At 49.3% G+C, this 23683-nt stretch overlaps 1 protein-coding gene across 2 annotated transcripts; it reads left to right on the top strand.

Annotated features, from left to right (window-relative positions):
• Positions 1 to 7690: 7690 nt before the first annotated feature.
• On the top strand, positions 7691 to 23476 carry SFT2D1 (SFT2 domain containing 1). Of its 2 annotated transcripts, XM_069599341.1 has the most exons (9): positions 7772 to 7930; positions 14693 to 14779; positions 15318 to 15400; positions 17198 to 17279; positions 18202 to 18237; positions 19716 to 19774; positions 20303 to 20335; positions 21374 to 21403; positions 22936 to 23476. In XM_069599341.1, exons 1-9 carry the CDS (start codon positions 7868 to 7870, stop codon positions 22973 to 22975), a joined length of 513 nt encoding a protein of 170 aa, XP_069455442.1. In that variant the 5' UTR covers positions 7772 to 7867; the 3' UTR covers positions 22976 to 23476. The 2 variants fall into 2 exon arrangements, with proteins under 2 accessions (XP_069455443.1, XP_069455442.1); XM_069599342.1 differs by lacking the exon at positions 20303 to 20335 and having other exon boundaries at positions 7691 to 7930.
• The last annotated feature ends 207 nt before the right edge of the window (positions 23477 to 23683 follow it).

Raw genomic sequence — 23683 nt, 5'->3', positions numbered from 1 at the left:
TCAGCCCTTAATATTCATTGGAAGGACTGATGCTGCAGCTGAAACTCCAATAATTTGGCCACCTCATGTGAACTGACTCCTTGGAAAAGACCCTGATGCTGGGAGGGATTGAGGGCAGGAGGAGAAGGGGATGACAGAGGATGAGATGGCTGGATGGCATCACTGACTCGATGGACATGAGTTTGAGCAAGCTCTGGGAGTTGGTGGTGGACAGGGAGGCCTGACGTGCTGTAGTCCATGGGATTGCAAAGATTTGGACACAACTGAGCGACTGAACTGAACTGAACTGTCCCCAATTCCTTCTCTTCCACCCACACCTTGACAGCTGTTCCTGACCCTCTGTTTGGGAGTAGCCTCACAGCCTTAACGGGAAACGGACTTTATTCACTCAGAGGCATCTGGGGCCTCGGTCCTCATGCAGGGAAAGCTCGGTGTTACATTTTGTACCAAGGTTTTCTGTCATGTCCAGAGGAGCAATTACGATGAGCTGATAAGACAGGGTGAGTGGCCAGTGGTGAACTGTTATCAGCTCTATCCCGAGTTCTGCACTCTTTCTAAGGTACTTCTAGCTGCACAGGGACTCAGGTTCGAGTGTAATTTCCCAGCTGAATTATTACTGGAGAGTGTCTGATACCACTTTCTACCAAGTACTGTATGAAATCTAAGAAATGAGAATAGGAAATTTGAGATGCTTTATATTATCTTTGTTTCGAGATGCTTAAATGTTGCCATGGGGTTGGGTTCCCACATACCTCTCCCCAGGCCCCTCTGGGAAGCCAGCCCCTGTCACTACCGTCAGCTGGTGGAGGGGTGGTGGTTTGTGCATGGACTTCTTGCAGGGAGGGGTCCTGAGGTGGGGTGGAGAGGCCTCTGAGGGCTGTTCTGGGCCCCGGGCTTGTCTGCAGAAGGGACCACCTGTTCCCCGGTGGGGACCTCCTTCTCCCTGACTGGGGGCTCTGCCCCTGGGACCTGTGTTTGCCTTTGACAGCCCCGCTCCCCTGTGGTCAGGTGAAGGGATGGAGGGAGGAGGGACGGACGGCAGGTGTGGAGACCCCTCCACCGGCCCCCCAGCAGGACTAGAGGAAAGCGGGGACTCTCATCTCAGGGCCCAGAAAAGACTCTCAAGCTTTGCGTCTCCCCTCTTGGAACCTTCTTGTCCCCCTGCCTTGTGTGTGAAAAGGCCATTAGCTCTGGAAAGCTGTGTCTGAGAGGCAGGAAGAGGAAGGAAGTAGGCAGCTGCTGGCTTTTGTTCTAGGATTATGGGCAAGAGGTTGGTTTCCTTGCAGACTGTTCACCAGGATGTGTCTACCAAAACATGTCACACAGGAGTCTGCAGACAGGGACAGTTTATCTGGGGCCTTAAGAAGGGCAATTTGGAGACACAGATTCAGGGTAACCCCAAAGGAGAAAGGATCAGGGGCTTCTAAAGACACAAAGCCAGGGAAAAAAGGAAAAGAAAGAAGAAAACGAGGCAGGAAGATAACGAGAAGTTGCCTGGAGAGGACTGTGACTGACAGATGCCGAGTCAGAAGAGATCTGTCCTTAAGGACTCCTTTGTCCTTTAGGATAAACATTTGTCCTAAAATCATGTTTTGGGGCCGGCGTCCAATAAGCAGATAGACGGCCCCAAGTCATTTTAGGGTAAATGTCCTGGTATCTTGGGGCTTCCCAGGGGGCGCAGTGGAAAACCACCCGCCTGCCAATGCAGGAGCCACAGGAGATGCAGGTTTGATCCCCGAGTCGGGAAGATTCCCTCGAGGAGGAACTGGCAACCCACTCCAGTATTCCTGCCTGGAGAGTTCCATGGACAGAGAAGCCTGGGTGGGTTCCAGTCCAGTGCCACTCTGGGGTGGCAAAGAGTCGGACACGACTAAGCCTGGCCGCCTTCTGCCTGCAGGTCTGACATCTTGCCTTTCCAGCAGGTGTTCTGGACAACTTCATCAGGTTAAGAGGTCAGGCCCTCCTCCAGGCGGAGGCAATCGAGTCATCTTCCTCTGCGATGTCCCGGCTCCATGTCACAAAGCTTGCTGAGCAATACCAACTCCGTTTAAATTTTCCTTCCACAGGTGGGATGGGAGACAGGGAACCAGAGCAGGAATTGCGCATGATGAAACAGCAGTAATGATCATAATCGCTAAACCCAACGCTGACTCAGCACTTGCTGTCTACACCTAGTCGGTTCTTGTTATCTGCACATTATGTTTGACAAAGTTGCCACAAACACTGCTCCTAGGAGAGACACAGGTCAGGTTCCTGTGAGCTTGTGAGAGCACTTTCCTCAAATGATCAGCCTACAACCTCGCCTGATGTACTTCTGTTTAAAAGCTTCTTAGCATGCATTATTGATTCATTCACGTGGAACTCACAGCCATCAGCGTATAACTCAGCCTGAACGCCGCTTCTCTAAGACACATGCCCCTCCATAAGCTTTCTTGCGCTTAGGGCGCAAGGCAGCACTTCAGCACAAGGCTTGGGGCCTGTTTTAAACAGTGAGATCACCGACAAAAGGCGCAAATGTGTGAAAAATGTGGCAGTAAGCAGATCGTGAAAGTGTCGCTTGTTTGCAGAATGAGCAGAAACAAGGAGGCACAGCACAGTCTGGCTCCACCGCAGCCCAGCGGGAGAGCGGGGCGACCGGCTTTTCACGCCTCTGCTCCTGCCCCCACTCACTGAGAACACGCATGCAAGTATTAACTTCTGGTTACAAACAAACTTTGGCCAGTGGGCGAATTTGCAATATAGAACCCCTGAATAAAGAGGGTCAGGAGATATATTATTTTTATTTCATCCTCATAACAATCCTGCAAGATAGGAACCACGATCACCTTTTCACATGACATTGTGAAAAGGGAGTGGAGGTTGATTTGCCCCCAACATCACAGCTACGGAACAGCGGCGTCAGGACCCTAGCCCAGGCCGGCTGACTCCAGAGCCTAGACTCCATCGTCGTTTCCAGTGGGTTATGCCTTTAGCGCATTTTATGCAGTATTTTTTTTGGAAACTAAGTTTGACTCACAGGGTATGAGAAGTGAGAAAGTCCGGATCTCCAGGATTATATTCTAAGTAAAATTTCTTAAACCCAGGTACAGGTTAAAAGCTGTGAAATGGCCCTTTTCAGGTTAAACAGAGTCAGATTTTGGCAATCACATGGTTCAGCCTCACATATCCTTGGAAAGCTTTCTCCCCATTAGTAGAGGTAGTTTATTTCATCGTTTTGTATACACAAAACTCAAGTTACTATACTTCAAAAGGAAAAATTGAAAAAACGGGATATACTCTTTTTGTTAAATAGAAGCATAGAGGCGTACCATTATACAGCATTGATGCTTTTGAACTGTGGTGTTGGAGAAGACTCTTGAGAGTCCCTTGGACTGCAAGGAGATCCAATCAATCCATTCTGAAGGAGATCAGCCTGGGATTTCTTTGGAAGGAATGATGCTGAAGTTGAAACTCCAGTACTTTGGTCACCTCATGCGAAGAGTTGACTCATTGGAAAAGACTCTGATGCTGGGAGGGATTGAGGGCAGGAGGAGAAGGGGACAACCGAGGATGAGATGGCTGGATGGCATCACTGACTCGATGGACATGAGTCTGAGTGAACTCCGGGAGTTGGTGATGGACAGGGAGGCCAAAGAGTCAGACACTACTGAGCGACTGAACTGAACTGAGTTCATCTATTTTCTGATCTTTTTAAATTAAGGAAAAAAGGGGACGATCTCACACTTTAGTATAAATAGGCCAAATATAAGTATTTCCACCTAAAAGATGCTTGATCAGAGCAAGCACATCATATTTTTCTAGGGGTCTTATGTTTTCTATCTCACTGAGATTAGATAAAATTCTACTGAAGACAGTAAGGATGGACAATAAAAGTTTTGGGGACTTCACCTTTTAAATGTGAGATTTTGGGGAAGGAATAAAGTAGGTGATTTAATAAGCAGAACAGTAGGCAGGCATTTTCATCACCAAACTGGAAGGCGAAACGCATCACCTGATGACCTTGGAAGGAGCTCCATGGGCTTCCCTGGTGGCTCAGCAGTAAAGAACCTGCCTGCCAGTGCAGGAGATGCAGGAGACTGGGGTTTGATCCGTGTTAGGAAGATCGCCTGGAGAAGGGAACGGCAACCCACTCCAGTATTCTTGCCTGGGAAATCCCAAGGACAGAGGAGCCTGGTGGGTGACAGTCTTTGGGGTCACGACTCAGAACTGGGCACGACTGAGCACACACCAAGGTCACCGCCCCTGATCTCGGGCGCGGGGTGTCTCCTCCCGGCCGCCCCTGGCCTCGGGCGCGAGGTGGCTTCTTATGGCCGCCTCTGATCTCGGACGCGGGGTGTCTCCTCCTGGCCGCCACTGGCTTCGGATGCAGGGTAGCTCCTCCTGGCCGCTGCCCTGACCTCAGACATGGGGTGTCGCAGCAGAGGCGGCCGCACGCCGGCTCACTAACCCATGGAAAAGAAATGCAAAAAAGCGAAATGGCTGTCTGGGGAGGCCTTGCAAATAGCTGTGAAAAGAAGAGAGGCGAAAAGCAAAGGAGAAAAGGAAAGATATAAGCATCTGAATGCAGAGTTCCAGAGAATAGCAAGAAGAGATAAGAAAGCCTTCTTCAGCAATCAATGCAAAGAAATAGAGGAAAAGAACAGAATGGGAAAGACTAGAGATCTCTTCAAGAAAATTAGAGATACCAAGGGAACATTTCATGCAAAGATGGGCTCAATAAAGGACAGAAATGGTCTGGACCTAACAGAAGCAGAAGATATTAAGAAGAGGTGGCAAGAATACACAGAAGAACTGTACAAAAAAGATCTTCACGACCGAGATAATCATGATGATGTGATCACTAATCTAGAGCCAGACATCTTGGAATGTGAAGTCAAGCGGGCCTTAGAAAGCATCACTATGAACAAAGCTAGTGGAGGTGATGGAATTCCAGTTGAGCTGTTTCAAATCCTGAAAGATGATGCTGTGAAAGTGCTGCACTCAATATGCCAGCAAGTTTGGAAAACTCAGCAGTGGCCACAGGACTGGAAAAGGTCAGTTTTCATTCCAATTCCAAAGAAAGGCAATGCCAAAGAATGCTCAAACTACTGCACAATTGCACTCATCTCACATGCTAGTAAAATAATGCTCAAAATTCTCCAAGCCAGGCTTCAGCAATACATGATCCATGAACTTGCAGATGTTCAAGCTGGTTTTAGAAAGGGCAGAGGAACCAGAGATCAAATTGCCAACATCCGCTGGATCATGGAAAAAGCAAGAGAGTTCCAGAAAAACATCTATTTCTGCTTTATGGACTATGCCAAAGCCTTTGACTGTGTGGATCAAAATAAACTGTGGAAAATTCTGAAAGAGATGGGAATACCAGACCACCTGACCTGCCTCTTGAGAAACCTGTATGCAGGTCAGGAAGCAACAGTTAGAACTGGACATGGAACAACAGACTGGTTCCAAATAGGAAAAGGAGTACATCAAGGCTGTATATTGTCACCCTGCTTATTTAACTTCTATGCAGAGTACATCATGAGAAACACTGGACTGGAAGAAACACAAGCTGGAATCAAGATTGCCGAGAGAAATATCAATAACCTCAGATATGCAGATGACACCACCCTTATGGCAGAAAGTGAAGAGGAACTAAAAAGCCTCTTGATGAAAGTGAAAGAGGAGAGTGAAAAGGTTGGCTTCAAGCTCAACATTCAGAAAACGAAGATCATGGCTTCTGGTCCCATCACTTCATGGGAAATAGATGGGGAAACAGTAGAAACAGTGTCAGACTTTATTTTTTTGGGCTCCAAAATCACTGCAGATGGTGACTGCAGCCATGAAATTAAAAGACGCTTACTCCTTGGAAGAAAAGTTATGACCAACCTAGATAACATATTGAAAAGCAGAGACATTACTTTGCCAACAAAGGTCTGCCTAGTCAAGGCTATGATTTTTCCAGTGGTCATGTATGGATGTGAAATTTGGACTGTGAAGAAGGCTGAGAGCTGAAGAATTGATGCGTTTGCACTGTGGTGCTGGAGAAGACTCTTGAGGGTCCCTTGGACTGCAAGGAGATCCAACCAGTCCATTCTAAAGGAGATGAACCCTGGGATTTCTTTGGAAGGAATGATGCTAAAGCTGAAACTCCAGTACTTTGGCCACCTCATGTGAAGAGTTGACTCACTGGAAAAGACCCTGATGCTGGGAGAGATTGGGGGCAGGAGGAGAAGGGGACGACAGAGGATGAGATGGCTGGATGGCATCACGGACTCGATGGACGTGAGTCTGAGTGAACTCCGGGAGATGGTGATGGATAGGGAGGCCTGGCATGCTGTGATTCATGGGGTCACAGAGTTGGACACGACTGAGTGACTGAACTGAGTACACACTCAAGATTCAGTGTAATTCACTGTACAGGAAGCCCTAGTTTCTCCTCTCTCCTTAGCGTGGTAGAGAACGAGAGAAAAAGTCACTAGCTCATTGCTGATGTCCACCCACCCAGTGCAGGTGGAGAACTATGTTTACGCTGTTCAGAGGTTTGCAGGGTTTATGCACAACTGGCAAGGTGGGTTGGATTAGCTATTCCTTTTACAGGTAGGGTTTCGCTCTTACAAACTTAAACACCTCTCACAAGGAAAAAGGAAGAAGGCAGCAGCCTCTTGCTTTTTCCTGAGACAGTCTGAAGTACAGTTGACCCTTAAACAAAACAGGTTTGAAATACACAGGTCCACTTAAACTTGGACTTTTTCCAGAGTAAACACCACAGCACTACCGAGTCCTCAGCTGGTTGAGCCCAACATGCAGAACCGTGGACACAAAGGATCGGAAGATAAAGACGATTCACACATGGCAGCCCGGCTGTAAGCTATACAACAGTTTTAGACTACAGTTTGCGCTGATGCACCTAGCCCCCACATTGTTCAAGGCACAAGGCTACTCTTTAAGACTGAACCCTTGTCCCTGTTTTCACATTGTACTAAATTGCTCAGTGGTGTCCGACTCTTTGCGACCCTATGGACAGTAGCCCATCAGGCTCCTCTGTCCGTGGGATTCTCCAGGCAATACTGGAGTGGGTTACCATGCCCTCCTCCAGGGGATCTTCCCGACCCAGGTATCGAACCCGCGTCTCTTACATCTCCTGCACTGGCAGGCGGGTTTTTTACCACTAGCGCCCCTGGGAAGCCCGTTCTGATACTGGCCCCCAGCATTCTTCCATCAGGCCTGGAAGGGGGTCTACGGCACGGGGCCTCGGGTCTGCAGCGCTGGACAGGAGTCTGCAGAATCGGATTCTGGTACAGTCACTGGACGTGCATCCGGGCGCTGGATCTCTGGCCTGCAGTACTGGACGGGCGCCTGCAGTAACGCATGTCCGGTCTGCAGAGCTAGACTTCTGGTCCGGACACTGGACCCCCTGGTCTGCAGGCCTGGACCTGGGTCCGAGGCACCGGCGCCGAGGACACCCGTGAGGATCCACGTTCACGGGCCTATTCATCCAACCAGCAATGGCCGTGGGCCCGCTGGGTCCCGACTCCTGGAGGTGGGGGATAGGCAGCGACGGGTAAACCCGAGCGCAGCGGAATCCCACTCTGCGCGTTGCAGGGTAGCCGCTTTGTCTCCGGGGCTGCCGGGGGCGGGCGGCGAACTCAGCACCGACGCCCCGCCCCAAGCCCCGCCCAAGCCCGCCCCCCCGCAGCCGCAGGGGGCCAGACGTGCGTGCGGCGGAGCCCGGCGCGCATGCGCTCGCCGCTAGGACGGCCGCCGGGGGGCGGAGCCGGCGCGCCGGAAGCTGGAGACCGGGACTTCCGGCCGGCTAGAAGCGTCTCGACTTCCGGGGTTTCTCTGGGGCTGAGAGAGGGGCGGGCCGGGCGCCCCGGCTGCGGCCATGGAGAAGCTGCGGCGGGTCCTAAGTGGCCAGGACGACGAGGAGCAGGGCCTGACCGCGCAGGTAGCGAGCCTGCGCCGGGGGCGCGCCCGTGCCGGGGCGGGCGCGCGGAGCTGGGCCGCGAGCAGGCGCCCGGCGCCTCTCGGGAGGGTCTGGGGAGCCTTCGGGTGTGCGTGGCGTCTCTGTGGCGTCTGCGTGTGCTCGCGTTGAGGCGCCTCTCCCCCCCGCAGTCCGTGGGGCCTTGAGACCCTCAGGAACCCGCTTCGCTGCCCGTCTCCCTCCCCCAGAGAGCCCGCCCGGCCCCGCGCCGCCGTCCCGCAGCCTCGCCCGGTGCCCCGCGCCCGCTGTGGACTCTGAACCCAGGCTGGCGGCGCGATAGGCGTGCGGGTCCCGGTGCTGCAGAAGCGGGAACCGCGAAGCTCCGCCGCCTCTGTTAGCCCCTGGAGTTAAGGGAGGGGTTGTGAGTGTGTTGTCTAGTCTTGTGGAAGGAGGGGGACTGGAGGGAGAAAAAGAAAAAACAAACCCAGATGATTGAGAAGTGAAATAATACGGAATCAAAAGCTGTCTGTTGAGCTCTATTAAGAGATTTAACAAAAAAACAAAAAAACCCTTGTCTCTGTGGTTTACCCACGAGACTTGATCAGGGTTACTTCCTCTATTTAGAGGGTTAAAAATAGTGCGGCAGGAACTGCTGTGTAAGTATCTGTGTTATTTGCCTGCAGACAAATTCATGCTTGCCTGTCACCGAATTGGAACATTTAAAAGGATGCAGTATTACAGAAAGACCTTTTATTTGTCCCCTCTCCTGTCCTAACTTCCTTCCTTGTGGTCATAATTGTTCCGCACCTCTAGTGAACAGGATTCTGGACGACTCTGAGGGTTCAGAGAGTAAAAGAAAGCGTCTGCTCTAAATGAACTCTAACCAGTTTGGCAAATCATAACCTTAACATAAGAACCAGTAAATAGTAATATGAGAAACGTCCTTTAGGCACTGCTGCCCAGGCGCCACCCCCGCTCATTTATTGAACCACTGTGTTTTGCTTCCCTTTTTGCTCTAGATCTGTGCTATACAAGCAGCAGCCCTAGCGACATGCGGCTATTTCAATTTAATTAGAATTAAATAAAATTTAAAATTGGAGCCACATCAGCCACGTTTCAGGTGCTGGCTAAGCGTGGAAGTTAGTGGCTGTTGGCATAGGACATTGCAGGCTTGGGACACGCCACTCAGAAAGTCCTGTTGAGCTGCTCTAAAACCTTGGGGACAGGAGGGTAAGGGTGCCTCTTCTCTTGAGCCCACTCTCTAGAGGGGAGAAAGATTAGGTAGAGAAGTCATTGATGGAAGCTGGGAGCGACTGGAAGGGACATGAGCTGTGAGTTCAGAGGAGGTGGTCATTTATTCATTCAACAGATATTTTGGTACCTACATGTGTTTGGTTTGGCTTCCCCCACATGGAATTTATATTTTAATTGGGAAAAGCAGTTAATAAACAAGTAAATATAAAAACACGTCAGTCAGTGGTGAGCGCCATGGAAGAAGGTAGAGCAGCTGAGGAGGCTGGGATTTGCCTGATTGTGTTGGACAGCCACTGAGGACCTGTCTGTCAGGTGACATTACAGCGTCCCTCTGAAGAGTCCCTCGGGTACCTGGGCAACTCATGCAAATGTAGATCCTGAGGACAGTGCTCAGCTTGTTGAAGGCCAGTAAAGAGGCCGGAGTGTCTGGAGCCAGGGAGAGCACAGTTGGGCTCTGGAGTACGTGGGGTCTTGCAGGACCCAGTGAGGGTTTCAGCTTTTACTCTCAGCGCTGAGGAGCCGAGGGCAGAACAGGGATGTGCCTGACTTGGATTTTAAAGGATCGCGCTGGTAGGCCCATGGAGAACAGACGAGGGGCAGAGGACTCCAGGAGTGGCCCTGGGGAGAGACCACTGGCTGGATCAGGAAGATGGGAGTGACGGTGGTTTGAAGTGAGAGTGGGCAGGCTCTGTAAATGGCTTGGGTGTAGAGCTGGCGGGGTTAGTGGTTGACGGGTTGGATGCGTGAGCGCTGAGGGAGCCAAGGGCGCCTCTGGTTTTGACCTAAGCAGCTGGAGAGAGGGAGTCTCCCTTAGCTGGGCCGTGGAAGGCGCAGGTGGTAGGGCGGGGAGTGGGGAGAGTCTGGGTGTTGAGTCTGAGATGCCAGCTGCTGAGTGGAGAGGCGGGAAGGCTGCTGGGTGTGAGATGCTGGAGGAAGTACTCACGATAACCAAGGGATTGTGGGTAAGCAGACCAGAGATAAGGCTCGGGTTTGACCTCTGGGCCTTTCCAGTGTGAGGAGCTCAGGAGTGAGGGGGCAGCCAGGGAGGAAGCGGGGAACCTGGAGAGGGCAAGGGTGGGGGAGCAGAGACCAGATCAGTTCATGTGAGAGCCAAAACTGAAGGGGCTCACTCAGCCGGCAGTCACTTTGGCCTCTGGCTAAAGCCGGAGGACACGCCAGCTGCCTTGGGCTCCGTCTTCCCCCAGCGGTGGGTGTTGATCAGGGGTCAGGTGGGGCAGCGAAGGCCAGGGATCAGGCAGTTTTATGGCCTCCGAGGTCAGGGGAGAAGGGCAGGGACTGAGGGATGAGTCTGCAGGGCCCCTCCCCTGCTGCCCGGCTCTCCTGAGGGCCTCAGGGCTGGGAGCGCAGGGGATGCAAGGATAGGCCAGCCGCCCATCCCTGACCACAGGCAGGGGCCGTGCACCAGGCCTGCACCTTCTCCCAGCTCCTTTTAACCAAGAGCCAGATCCCTCGCCTGGCACTTAACACAGGCCCCCAGGAGCCCGCAAGAGGGCCTGTGTTAAGTGTTAACTTTGTTGAGTGAATCGGTGAATGAAGGAGCGGAGGCTGGAGGGTGAAGTCCTGCTTTCTGAGTGTTTAAGGTAGAAGAGGCTTAAGCATGTTCAGTCCTTGATGGTCAGTGGTGTAGGGGGTGGGGGTGGTGTCTCCAAGGCAACGTGGCTTTCTGTTGACCTTGGGGAGAAATCCCACTGGGTCAGGTCCCTGGGAGGTCAGAGGGCGAGGCACCTAACCTTGCGGCTAGGTTGAACTTTGCCCTCTGTGGTGGTGGGAACAGGAAGAGGTGAGGGTCCCAGGCAAGCCTGGTGGTGGGTGGGCGTCTGTTCTCTGTGGCAGATGGAGGAAGCCCAGGGAGGAAGCCCTGGCGCCAGCAGAGGCACCTGGCAGAACTGGAGCCTGAAGTGGCAGTGGGACGGAGTGGTCAGCGGTGGTGGAATGGGAAGGCAGGGTGCCATGGACAGCCATGTGCAGGGGAGGCCCAGCGGGCCGGGGCCAGGGCTCTTGAAGGGCAGATGCCCTGGTTTGATGTCCTGTCATGCGTGACTGCCCAGAGGACGAGCAAGGACGGCTTGAGTCATGAGGGGGTGTTGCTAGGTGGATGGAGAGAAGGGGAACCTTTGCTGTCTGTTGAAGCGAGGCACCCTGCCATCTGTGCTGGAAAGAGGGGGCTAGCGGAGCGGTGAGGCGGGAGCCCAGGGGGACGTCACGGCTGGAGAGCAGTGGCCTGGGCTTGGACCTGGGGTCATTTCAGGGCGTGAGAGACCCTGGGTCCCCGAAGGGCGGGGAGCAGACAGGCTGGGCTGTCAGTGGCTGCAGCAGCCGGCCCAGGCTCTGCTAGGAGGGGGCAGGGCCTGCGGTCGGGGTCCTGGGGGGGGAGGGACCCGGAGGGCTCGGGGCGTGGCCCCGTGGGGAGGGTGTGCACGCCTGCTTCCGCTGCTGTCGTCCGGGCGGCTCCGTGTTCTCGCCGTCTCTGCAGGCGCAGCTCTGAGAGCTCAGTGCTCGGCGGTTCCCTTGACTCGTGGGGTGGTCGCCTGGGAGGTGGGCTCCGGCCACCAGGGCCTGCCTCGCGCAGGTGTCCACATCCCGACTCCTCCATCCCCGTGGTCAGCTCCTTCACCAGCAGTACCGGTGCTGCCGGGAGGATGTTTTCCTCCATTGTTTCCGACTCATTTTTCTCTTTTTAATAAATTTCTAGTTGCAGGTGCTGTTGATTTCTTGCCACATAAAGAGGACACCAGAGAACAGGAGGGTCGCTCCTGCTTCATGAGATGTACTCTTTGCTTCCTCTCCCTTTGATAACAAGTGAAATGACTGGTGGCAATTTTAGTGTGTATTTCTCTTTTAAGACTCAATGTATGAGATCGAAGCACTTGCTGCTTTAGCTGGGCCCCTTCCTGATCCAGGTTGGACCACACGTTGCACCTACCAGCTCATGCTAACGCCATCTGTCTGCGGGGTCAGGGCAGGACCTGTTTTTTTGGCACTATAGATGGACATTGTAACGTTTTCCCAACGTTACAATGTGAGTTAAGCGATCTGTGATATGTTTTTGTGTCCTGGACAATCTGCAGGGCTTGGGACAAGTCATTTGCTTGTGGATCGAATATTCCAAATTTGCAAATGGAAAAAATTTGTTTGGCAGATGACAGAGAAAAAATATCTGCTGTTGTACAAAGGGCTGTGCTGAAACCAAGTCAGACAAAGACCACGGGGCGATTGAAGCTTGAAAGAAAGTGAACACGAACCCTGGGTCCTCACTCGCTGCTGAGTCCCGCCCCCCCACCACCGTCACCATGGGTCCGCACTGACCACTTAGGAACCCTGCCCTGGGACACCGTGTCTGACCTTTCACAGACCAGCAGACCGTTCCCTGTGCAGTGCGCCGTCTCCAGGGTTCATTCTCTCCCGTGTGGTTAAAATGGGATGTGTATTCTTGATGTGTATTCTTCCTGATCAGAAAAAAAGTGAAATTTTAGATGTTGTTATAGGCAAGTTCATTCTTTGTTTACAGTGGTCAGTTTTAGTATAAACAGATGACATTGCTGGAAACAAGATTGTTTGTAAAGCAAATTTTAAAAACATTTAAAATGTGTTAAAATAGCGATGAATGTTACGTTGGCAGAATCTTGATTTAGTTGTTTTTATCTACTTTTCATGCTACGTAAGGATTCACAGACTAATCTGTTGAGGTAAGGAATGTAGACAAAAGTATTTTCAGCTTTTGCATACAGAAACTATTTTTGCTTCGTTATTTTTGAAAATACATTATAAGCATGTGGTCTTTTAAGTATATGGTAATACACGTTAGAAATTTAAATTTTGAAATATAAATCCTTATGGTATATTTCTCGTTTTCTTGAAACAGCTGGTGTTGATACTTTTTCAGCCTTATTGGGAACTAAATTGTAATAATGTATTTAGTAATATAAATATGTATTTACCATTTGCAACAATGTAGATGAACCTAGAGGGTGTTAAACTTAATGAAGAGAAAGACAAATGCTAATGTTATCACTTATACATGGAATCTTAAAAAATACGCCGCATGTAGGTAACCAGACAGAAACAGACTCACAGGTGTGGAAAACAGCTAGCTGTTGCCAGTGGGGAGGGGGAGCTAAGGCGAGACAGGGCAGAGGCGGGAGATGCAGCCGCTGTGTGTAAAGTGGGTGAGCAGCTGAGGTACCATACAGCATGGGAAAACGTGGCCGCTGTTTCCCAGTAACTTTAAAGGGAATATAATTTATAAAGTACTCAATCACTGCTGTACACCTGAAACTAATGTTACAGACCGACTGTACTTCCTGTAAAGAAAATGTGTACTTTAGTCATGACTGTATGCCAGACTATTGTATGAAATATACGGGGTACGCTTTTCCCATATGATTTGGTAGAATATACATGACATCCTGGAGTGTTTTTGCTCTAGAGTTAGTTATCATTTCAAAGCACGTTTTTAATAACTTAGGTCTAGGAAATGCAGGCTTTCGTGAGTTAGTTTTATTTATTTATTATAGGCAAGTTCATTCTTTGTTTACAGTGGTCAGTTTTAGTATAAACAGATGACATTGCTGGAAACAAGATTGTTTGTAAAGCAAATTTAAAAAACATTTAAAATGTGTTAAAATAGTGATGAATGTTACGTTGGCAGAATCTTGATTTAGTTGTTTTTATCTACTTTTCATGCTGGTTTCAAATGAGCTTTTTGTAACTGAAGTTGTCGGGGTACCCCGTGGCAGAGCCTGATGGCGGCACCCCAGGTCCTGGCCATTGGGCGGATGTACCCATTGCCCATCAGCTCACAGATGTCCCCTTGGGCCCGCTCTGGAGTCGCGTGGCACGCTGGGTCCTGCTCGTGACACACGCTCCGCGCCCCCCCCGCCCCTTGCATCCAAAGCAGCTGGCGGGAGGTGAGTCCCAAAAGGTCATCGGGCCTCATGGCTGGACGGACAATGGGGTGTGGTGTTCACTGAGCGCCAGCTGAGGTCACGGCTTCGCTCAGCCCCTCCCCTTCTCTGCCCAGCCTCCCTGAGTCCTCGGAGCTTCCCCTAGGACTGGCTCCCGCAGGACCATCGAGTCGTGCAGGAATCTGGCCCAGACGCCCTGAGACATGAAACAGAGAAGGGTGTGTGTCCCAACTCCATCTCCGCACCCGTCAACAGTTTGCCCGTCTTGTTCTGTCTTTCCCCTGGTTTTAATCAGTGAGCATTTTAGAATGGGTCTCATCGCATATGCATCAGTGCCCCTCCTGGCCCTCCCTGGAAGAGTATTCCAGAAACAGCGCTGTTATCTCATCTGCAGAGGTGACAGCGTCTCCGGGACGGCCCGATCCCCAGACTGTTTACATTCCCCTTCACAGCCGAGGAGTCCGCATATTCTTAAGCCACACTACTGTGTGCAAAGTGAAACAGGTCCATCGTCTGTGTTAGAGTGAAGATTGGCTTTAATGTCATATAAAGCACCAGATTGGCCAAGTGGTGATTTAAAAACATGTTCTAATTCCCCTTCCCTAAGGTGCTTGATGCCTCGACGCTTAGTTTCAACACCAGGCTGAAGTGGTTTGCCATATGCTTCGTCAGTGGCATCTTCTTCTCCATCCTTGTGAGTTAAGCTTTATGTTGCTTGATAATTTCTGCTTCGTGTGAGACTAAGCATTCCATTTATCTGGACTGTTTTGATGGGGCTTATTTAGTCACTTGAAATAAAGGGGTAGAGATCAATAAAAAGATGTAGAGACTAATATTTAGGGGGGTTTATGGATTGTTAAAATAAATTCACTGAAGAAAAATCACTGTGTGTGTTAGGAGAGTTGCAGTCAGTGGTTTAGAAGAGTTTATTACCTTTTGTAACTTGCCATTTATAAAAAGAATACTTAAATAGAATGAGATTTACTTAGATATATAAAGAAGATTATGGAATAGCTCATTTATATATACTCATATGCAAATAGGCATAAGATTCAAATTAGCAGATAACATTGAAAATTAACTTTTTAGGAAACTGTATAATTAGAGACCATATGTTAACACATTTATGTTTAAATATCATTATATACTATCATTATTATAGTAGCAGGTTTATATTTTAATCTATTACAGTGGTAAAATTATTTTTAAATAACTCTAACATCTTAACTCAGGGAACTGGATTGCTGTGGCTCCCTGGAGGCATAAAGCTTTTTGCAGTGTTTTATACCTTTGGAAATATTGCTGCATTAGCCAGGTATGTATGGAAGTTTGGCTTCTCAAAATGTTTTGTTTGCTGTCATTATCAAAGTTTTCTTTTCTAATAGGATATATTTCTGTAGGTCTATGCGTGTCATGAATTCAAAATTTACATTCCCTCAGTAAATACTTAGAGCCCTGCTGTGTGCCAGCTGCCTCATAGTGTTTATGGTGAGAAGAGCCAGCCTCTGGAGGTGCCGCCTGTGTGCCAAGCACTGCCTGTCACCCTCCATTGTACATCCAGGGGTAGCGACGCAAGAGAGGGGGCAGTCAGTCCTTGGGGAAACACCGAGGGAGGTGACCGGGCTGGGGTCCCACCCGACAGCCCTCCGGAGTCCCGGCTCGTAGCTGCCTCGTGAGGGGGACAGTCAGATGCCCGGCCAGCCAGCCAGCTGGAGCAGATCCCGGGTGGCAGTGCTGTGCAGAGGGGTCGGGCGGGGCCATGTGGGGCAGTGACTCCGAGGACTGTGCACTGGGTGTCGGGGGGTCTTCTCTGAGGGCCTCGGGCTCATCTCTGGGGTGCTGCTGTCACAGCTGTGAGCTCTCAGCATTCAGAGGTGAGCCCCCGTCTCCTCAGGGACGTTCCAGGTCAGAGGTGGTGGTGAGGGGACGGGTGTGAACCACCGCTGTGCTCCGTCGGTCTCTGGGCCCATCCTGCTCCTCAGACAGCAGTCTGGAGGGCCTCGGGGAGTGACTGCACACTGCCTTGCTCCTGGAAGCTCTGCACGGACGCTGCTTCTGGAACCGACTGCACTGTTCACGCGTGCCACCCGCGTCGAGACAAGGGGGCCATCGCTGAGTCGGCCCACGCTAAAGACAGACTGCCTTGTCCTCCCAGGCTGCCCGCAGCGGCCATGCTGACCCAGCGCTGGGAAGTGACGCCGCGAATGACTGTGAGAGGCATCCTGTGTCATGGGATACACAGAGATTAACGTTTCCTTCTAACACTTGTTACTCAGTCTCTCAGTCCTGTCTGACTCTTTGCGACCCCATGGACTGCAGCGCGCCAGGCCTCCCTGTCCATCACCAACTCACAGAGTTTACCCAAACTCATGTCCATCGAGTCGGTGATGCCATCCAACCATCTCGACATCTGTCGTCCCCTTCTTCTCCCGCCTTCAATCTTTCCCAGCATCAAAGGAGACAGTTCTTCACATCAGGTGGCCAAAGTATTGGACCTTCAGCATCAGTCCTTCCAGTGAACACCCAGGACTGATCTCCTTTAGAATGGATTGGTTGGATCTCCTTGCAGTCCAAGGGACTCTCAAGAGTCTTCACCACCACGGTTCAAAAGCATCAATTCTTTGGCACTCAGCCTTTTTTATTGTCCAGCTCTCACATCCATACATGACCACTGGAAAAACCACAGCTTTGACTGTACAGACCTTGGCTGGCAAAGTGATGTCTCTGCTTTTTAATACACTGTCTAGGTTTGTCGTTGCCTTTCTTCCAGCGAGCAAGCATCTTGTAATCCCACGGCTGCATCACTGTCTGCAGTGATTTTGGAGCCCAGGAAAATCAAGTCTGGCAGTTTCCATTGTTTCCCCCCCGTTTGCAATGAAGTGTTGGGACCCCAATGCCATGATCTTCGTGTTTTGAATGTTGAGTTTTAAGCCAGCTTTTTCAGTTTTCTCTTTCACCTTCCTCAAGAGGCTCTTTAATTTCTCACTTTCTGCCATAAAACAGATTTAGTGAGATTGTTTAATTAAGCTGACAGGGTTTATTTTCTTAAAAGCACTTATTTTTACACAGACCAATTAACAGATCCATCTCTCATTTCTTTTGTTTCAAATAGTACATGCTTTTTAATGGGACCCGTGAAACAACTGAAGAAAATGTTTGAAACAACGAGATTGCTTGCAACAGTTATTATGCTTGTAAGTAAATAATGATCATTTTTTAAAAAACTTTCATAGGAGGGTGTTTTTTGGCATTATTTATGAATTATCACCCACTTGTGTACAGAGGAATTCATGTTTCCTTTGCTGAATGTAATAGTCGCATCCTTCAGGCTGTGAGTTTGAAGAGTTGGGATTGTGCAGTATTACCTCAGTGATTGGCTGGGGGAATCCTGTTTTCTTGGGCATTCTCTAGCAGAGTAGCGCTGTGTATCTCAGGTGGGAAGCCGAGCTGCATCGCGTCAGTTTCCAGCCCTGGGCAACCTTTCATACTGGACCACTGTATGGACTTCTTGGAGGATGGGGCTGGAAGGTCAGGTCACTTCTGGGTCCATCTGAGTCTTCTCTGGGAGAGTCTCCTGGCTTTTGTCCCTTCCCTGTTGGAGTGGTGGACAAATACCCTGTTCTCTGTCTTAAGACCTGTCCCCACTGCTTTCATCTGCCTGTCCTTGTCACTCCTTTGGGGACAGGGTGTGGCGTGACAGTGCAGTCTTTCTGTATGAAATGATTATGGTCAGCTCCTTATGTAAAGCTAAGTAGAATAGGACCCCCTGTACATTAACAGTTGTACTAAATACGGTGTTGGTGGTTTGAGTTACTGAACGTTAACATAAGCATCACACATCCCTGAGGACAGCTGTTGTCACTCATGCATTCGTGAAACAGCGTCTGTTGGCTTAGTCAGCAGATGACTTATTGCGTGTTTCCAGTTTGCCCCGGAAGACTGCAGTCATAGACTTTAAAACAATACTCAGGGAATGTATAAGGACAGTCCGAGTAAGCCGTCTCCTTGACTTTGTTGTGTGGTGTGTTATTATGCAAATGAACGCAGACTTGTGTATGCATTTTTGTTTGGCCTTTGAAAAGACTCAGACTCGACCGTTTTCCTTGCCTTCCCCAGCTGTGTTTCGTGCTCACCCTGTGCGCTGCCCTTTGGGTAAGTTACCCCAGCCGTGTCTATTTTCTGCTGTGTGGCCCCTCACCAGGTAAAGTGTCATCAAACTGCCATCTCAGAGGAGCTCAAAGTCTGATTTATTAAAACTCACCGAAGACTGGTGTCCTTAAAGTCGTGTGTGTAGCGTCCAGTTAGTGGCCAGACTGGCAGTGGAGCCTGCCACCTGAAACAGAGGTGAGATTCTTACTGCTTCCAGGTCAGGTCGGCCCCCGTCATCAGGGGGCCTGTGAGGGGCCCTCGCTGAGGGTCCGCTGCGTTGTGGCTCTCGGGCGGGGAGGGCATCTCGGGCTAAAGGTGTCCCAGCACCGAGGAGAGAGGGCCAGAAAGCAGGCCAGCCAAAACGGCACCAGGGACCAAGGACGCACTCCTGTACACACAGCTCTCCAGGAGCCTCTAGAGGAGCTTCATTACAGCTCCGTTTACTTCCTGATGCTCCTGATCCTTCACTGTATTTGCGTATTGTTCCTTATCTACTTCCAAAGGGGATTGAGGTGGTTCTTGAGCTCCCAAGAACACGGTGTGTTTCAAAGGTGATGGGGTGGTGTATAATGCACTTCAGAAATGTCCCACCAGAAGTGTTCTGAGTTTAATGATACAAGGACTAGGCTTTAGTTACACAAGAATTCACTAAATACCTCAATTCCCAATTGTAACGTAAAAGAATTTTCTTAAGCAATTTTTGCATATCCCTGTGGGAAATTGATTTCTGATGTGGAATGGTCTAGCAGTCTGTTTATAAGCAGTAGATTAAAAATAAGTGAAGAAGTAAATATAAAGATGGACACATTCTAAAAATGGGTCATTTTAAAACAACCATGGAAACTGTTTATATTATTCCGGAAGATCACAGTGAAGTACAGTTTTACTTCAAAAAGTAACTCAAGGAAAGAGGGAAGTGCCAGTGAGTCGGAGACATGGATTCCACGCAGGGTATAGATCTGCTGACCAAGTGGGCTTTTCAATGTCGATTTTGTTCACTTATTTTAAAAAAAATACTTGCTGATGTATTTAGCTGTGGTGGGTCTCAGTCGTGATCAGGAGATCTAGTTCCCTGACCAGAGGACCAGGGATTGAAACCCCGGGCTCCCTGCATTGGGAGCAGGGGGTCTTAGGCACTGGACTGCCAGGGCTGTGCCTTGATGGTGACTTTGGAAAAGTTAGCCTTGACTTAAAAGGCCTTACATCAAAGGGGGTTAATACTTTGAGCCTGTGCACAATTGTTTCATTAACATTTAATGCCATATATTTAGCAGCATTTAAGTAAATGGAATCAGAATTCTAGAAAGAGAATAGAATTTGTGGATATTTAATTTTCAGATTTACTGAATGGAAATTTTGTCATACTAAAATGTAATGAAATGAATGGAGCTATCAGTTACATCTTTTGAAAGGAATTGAAGGAGGCTGTGAAAGGTATTTTGAAGCGTTTACCTGGTTGTGTCTGTCTTTGCTGTTGTCAGTGGCATAAGAAGGGGCTGGCCGTGCTGTTCTGCATCTTGCAGTTCCTCTCGATGACCTGGTAAGTCTTCCACTCATCGGAAAGGTAGTTTCCTCAGCGGTGCTAAGCGTGTCGTTCCCCCCCTGTGAGCCTACGGAGGTCATTGGGGAGGTTCTCCTGGCCCCGGGGAAAGGGCCTCCTGAGGGGTCAGGCGCCTGCGGTGTGTCCCGGGTGGCTGATGGGCGGGGCGGAGACTCAGCAGAGGCGAGCTGCAGAGAGGCGGGGCCACAGGGCCCTCTGACGTCACGCCAGGAGGCGGGGCCATGCTGACATGTCACACGGGGCTGTGGGGCCGCGCTGACGTCACACGGGGCTGCACGCCCTTCTCTGCTGTGCCAGAGAAGGCGAGCAGTGAAGGGGGTGCTACCCGCACGCGTAAACCCAGGCCGGGCACAGGCTGAGCCCGGGGGATGGCGGGGACCCCTCGCGCTGTGCGGTGTGGCTGAGCAGCTGCCTCTGGCCCTGAGCACTCACTGCAGCCCTGCCTCCCCGTCTCCCCGCGGCTTCCGCCCCTCTGGTCCCTTCTGACTGGCCGTCCCCTTCACGCAGCCGCGTTCAGGGCTGGGCGGCACCGAGGGCCCGGTGAGTATGTGATTGATGGAACGTGTCCCCCTCGCATGCTTCCGGGTTAGACCAGAAAAGTGTTTCTCGCTGGCAAAAGGCCTTTCAGAGTGTTCTTCCTTTCTTCTTTAGACCTGAGTCTCGTTTTCTTCCTCGTAAGAGTCAGTGAGCCCCTTCCTGAGTGCTGTGGGACATCTTGGTGTCGGCCAGTCTAGGAGCTGTGTGTGTGCTGCTGCTGTTCCTCCCTTTCCACTGAGGCAATATCAGCACATGTTAAAAGCGCTTCTTTACCTGTCGCAAAATAACTTTCAGACGCTCTACTCTGACAGATGGAAATCTAAAGCTTTGTCATTTTCTATTAATATGTTACTTTTTATTGTTGATGTGTACTTGATTGATTTCTTCTTGAAGGAGAGTGTAGTTTATTCTATTTTATAGTTAATTTTTTTCTTAATAACTTAAAAGTAGTAACCTGTTATAACAAAAGTTCAGACTTTAGCAGGCATCAGAATCACTTAAGAGTTTGTTAAAAACATAGATTGCTTATTAAAACAACAGTTTTTCATTCAAGAGGTGTGGGGTGCTGCTGCTGCTGCTGCTAAGTTGCTTCAGTCATGTCCGACTCTGTGCGACCCCATAGATGGCAGCCCGTCAGGCTCCCCCATCCCTGGGATTCTTCAGGCACGAACTCTGGAGTGGGTTGCCATTTCCTTCTCCAATGCATGAAAGTGAAAAGTGAAAGTGAAGTCACTCAGTTGTGTCCGACTCTTAGCGACCCCATGGACTGCAGCCTACCAGGCTCCTCCGTCCATGGGATTTTCCAGGCAGGAGTACTGGAGTGGGGGGCCATTGCCTTCTCCTGAGGTGTGGGGTGGGCCCTGGTAATTTGCCTTTTTAGCAAGTTCCCCAGTGATGCTGTATGCTGTCTGGCTCATGCTCTGAGAATCACTGTGTAATATTCTGCTGCTTCCTTTTTTTATGCTGTTAGAATATGGCCATTTGGCATAAAGAAAAATGTGATTTAGATTAAATTTCAACATCCTTGAATTTTTCTTGCAGGTATAGTCTGTCATACATCCCATACGCGAGGTGAGCCTCTTTGAATTTCATCCTGTTCTTTCTGCTCCTCTCCTTTTAGTAATTTTCATATTAAAATATGATTTACAGGGCCTTTTTTAAAATTGACTTTTACTTTTTTCCCAAAAGGAAATGAGTTTTTAAACAAGCTTGATAGAAGCTTGCCACATAAAGTGAAAACATGTGAACACGGGTCCCAGGTGGGCTGGGGGCTGACTGCAGATGTAGCACCTGAACACCTGTAGGTCGGGGGTGTTGGCGAGAGACCCTGCATCCTTCCGCGACTGTAAACACCCAGTACATAGGGAGTGAGGCTGATGCATAGATGTTTGGTTTAAGCCAACAGAAACGTTTATTCTGTATGTTGAGGTAACTGCCGTTTAAAATTTTTTTTTTCCCCCCAGAAAAATGTGTTAATGTAATTGTGGAGGGAAAAGCATAACTAACTGCAGACTTAGGCGTGAGGCTCAGAGGCGCATACTCTCTTAAGGCACAGCTTCTCCATGAACTCTGGAAATGCAGGCTGTGTATGAAAACAGCGAAACTGTATGCCTAATAGAACAGGGAAGGAAATTGGTAGAAATTCTGTTTTTATTCAAACGAGTGAGTCTGTCTGACGAACACTTAAAGGAGAAAAAGCAAACCAGGGTGACCTAGAACAAGAGCCGGCCCTCGGGTTCTTAGCTGGGAGGGCTCCTGCTGTCCCTCAACAAGGGGAAGAGGCGCCCTGGAAACGGCGTCCACTCCGGTGCAGCCAGAGCTCACAGCCAGGGCGAGGCATTGCTCCCCTGATGGTGGGCCTGCGCCTCTATCCTGGGCTCATCCTGAACAGTCTGTGTACCAGTGATCACGTTGAGACTAACTGTCCTGGAAGGTGAATGAGGTCTGCTGCTGCTACTGCTAAGTCGCTTCAGTCGTGTCTGACTCTGTGCGACCCCACAGACGGCAGCCCACCAGGCTCCCCCGTCCTGGGATTCTCCAGGCAAGAACACTGGAGTGGGGTGCCATTTCCTTCTCCAATGCATGAAAGTGAAAAGTGAAAGTGAAGTCGCTCAGTCGTGTCCGACTCTTAGCGACCCCATGGACTGCAGCCTACCAGGCTCCTCCGTCCATGGGATTTTCCAGGCAAGAGTACTGGAGTGGGGTGCCATGGTCTAGCAGGTAGAATTTTTTTTTTGGAGTTCTTAGAATGTAGTTATAAACATTTTTGTTTTAAAATCTTGTTCATTATTTTTTAAAATTTGTTTTTTGGGGTTTTTTTTTTTTGGTATTAAATTTCTTCACAAGAAAATTAGCAATAAGTGCTGGTTAATATTTCTAAATAAATAAATACCATTTCAGCAACTAATAATTTATTTCCGTGTCTCAGTTCTTGATTTCAAGTGACACTCACGAAAGTTCTAGTTAACCAGGAAATGCGCTGGGGGCTCCACTGAGTTCTGATGGGAGAAGGTGATGGCGCATTTGTCTCTCGGCAGGAATCTTTTTGCAAGTTCACTCTGGAGGCAAAATTATTATAGTTTTCCTTTTTTTTTTAAAATCAGGGATGCAGTAATTAAGTGCTGTTCTTCTCTCCTGAGCTGAAAGCTGTTTGAAAAGAAGGAAACTGAAAAGACCTTTTAAAAGTTGATGTTCTGTTTTTGGTGCGGTGTCCTTTTCCTGATACAGTGATCACTCCAGAACAACTGCGCCGACCATCTAAGCCCATTTTGTATACTGGTGAAACAGCGTACCCATTAAACTGTTAGATGCTTGTGACAGTAAATTCATTATGTGCCATTAATACCCTCTGTCAGAGACGACGAGATTTTAATCATTGCCAAGTGTAAATGATTTTTAGCCAGTTTTTAAATCTTTTTTTCTAAACAGCATTTGAGGTGAATATTTAAGGATAAACCTACACTGCAAGATATATTCAGCTTTTTTGGTGTTTTTTAAGGGTCTACATTTTTTAAATATGTTTTTAAAATAAAAACTTTAAATGTGAAAGCTTTTACTGTAAGCTAAACCGCTTTATTGTACGTAATAAAAAATAATATATAAATCTTCATAATTTTGAAATAAACCCACACTTGGAAAAAATAACATTTTCTTGATCAAGTTTGTGATTTTTTATTTTCTCAAGTTTATGTTTCAAGTGGGTGGTCTGTTGATTCAGTTGAATAAAATGTAGTTTGGACACTTGCGCAGTCTTTCTGCAGTAAAACGGGTAAGACAGGGTCTCTATCCTGGTAACTGCCCTGAGGACAGGTTGGTGAGGGGTGAGAAGACTGAGTGACTGAAAGTGTGTTC

Source organism: Ovis canadensis, chromosome 8 (genome assembly GCF_042477335.2).
Source record: "Ovis canadensis isolate MfBH-ARS-UI-01 breed Bighorn chromosome 8, ARS-UI_OviCan_v2, whole genome shotgun sequence".
NCBI classification, from domain to species: domain Eukaryota; kingdom Metazoa; phylum Chordata; class Mammalia; order Artiodactyla; family Bovidae; genus Ovis; species Ovis canadensis.
The sequence above is the reverse complement of the archived record's forward strand: the minus strand, read 5'-3'. Positions and strand labels throughout refer to the sequence as shown.

What these genes read in the sequence shown, in the direction of transcription:
- SFT2D1 (XM_069599341.1), top strand. Translation starts at nt 7,868, where the DNA reads ATGGAGAAGCTGCGGCGGGTCCTAAGTGGCCAGGACGACGAGGAGCAG. An exon ending in TTGCAACAGTTATTATGCTT is followed by an intron (nt 17,280 to 18,201) that starts GTAAGTAAATAA and finishes TGCCTTCCCCAG; the next exon opens with CTGTGTTTCGTGCTCACCCT. An exon ending in CCCTGTGCGCTGCCCTTTGG is followed by an intron (nt 18,238 to 19,715) that starts GTAAGTTACCCC and finishes TGCTGTTGTCAG; the next exon opens with TGGCATAAGAAGGGGCTGGC.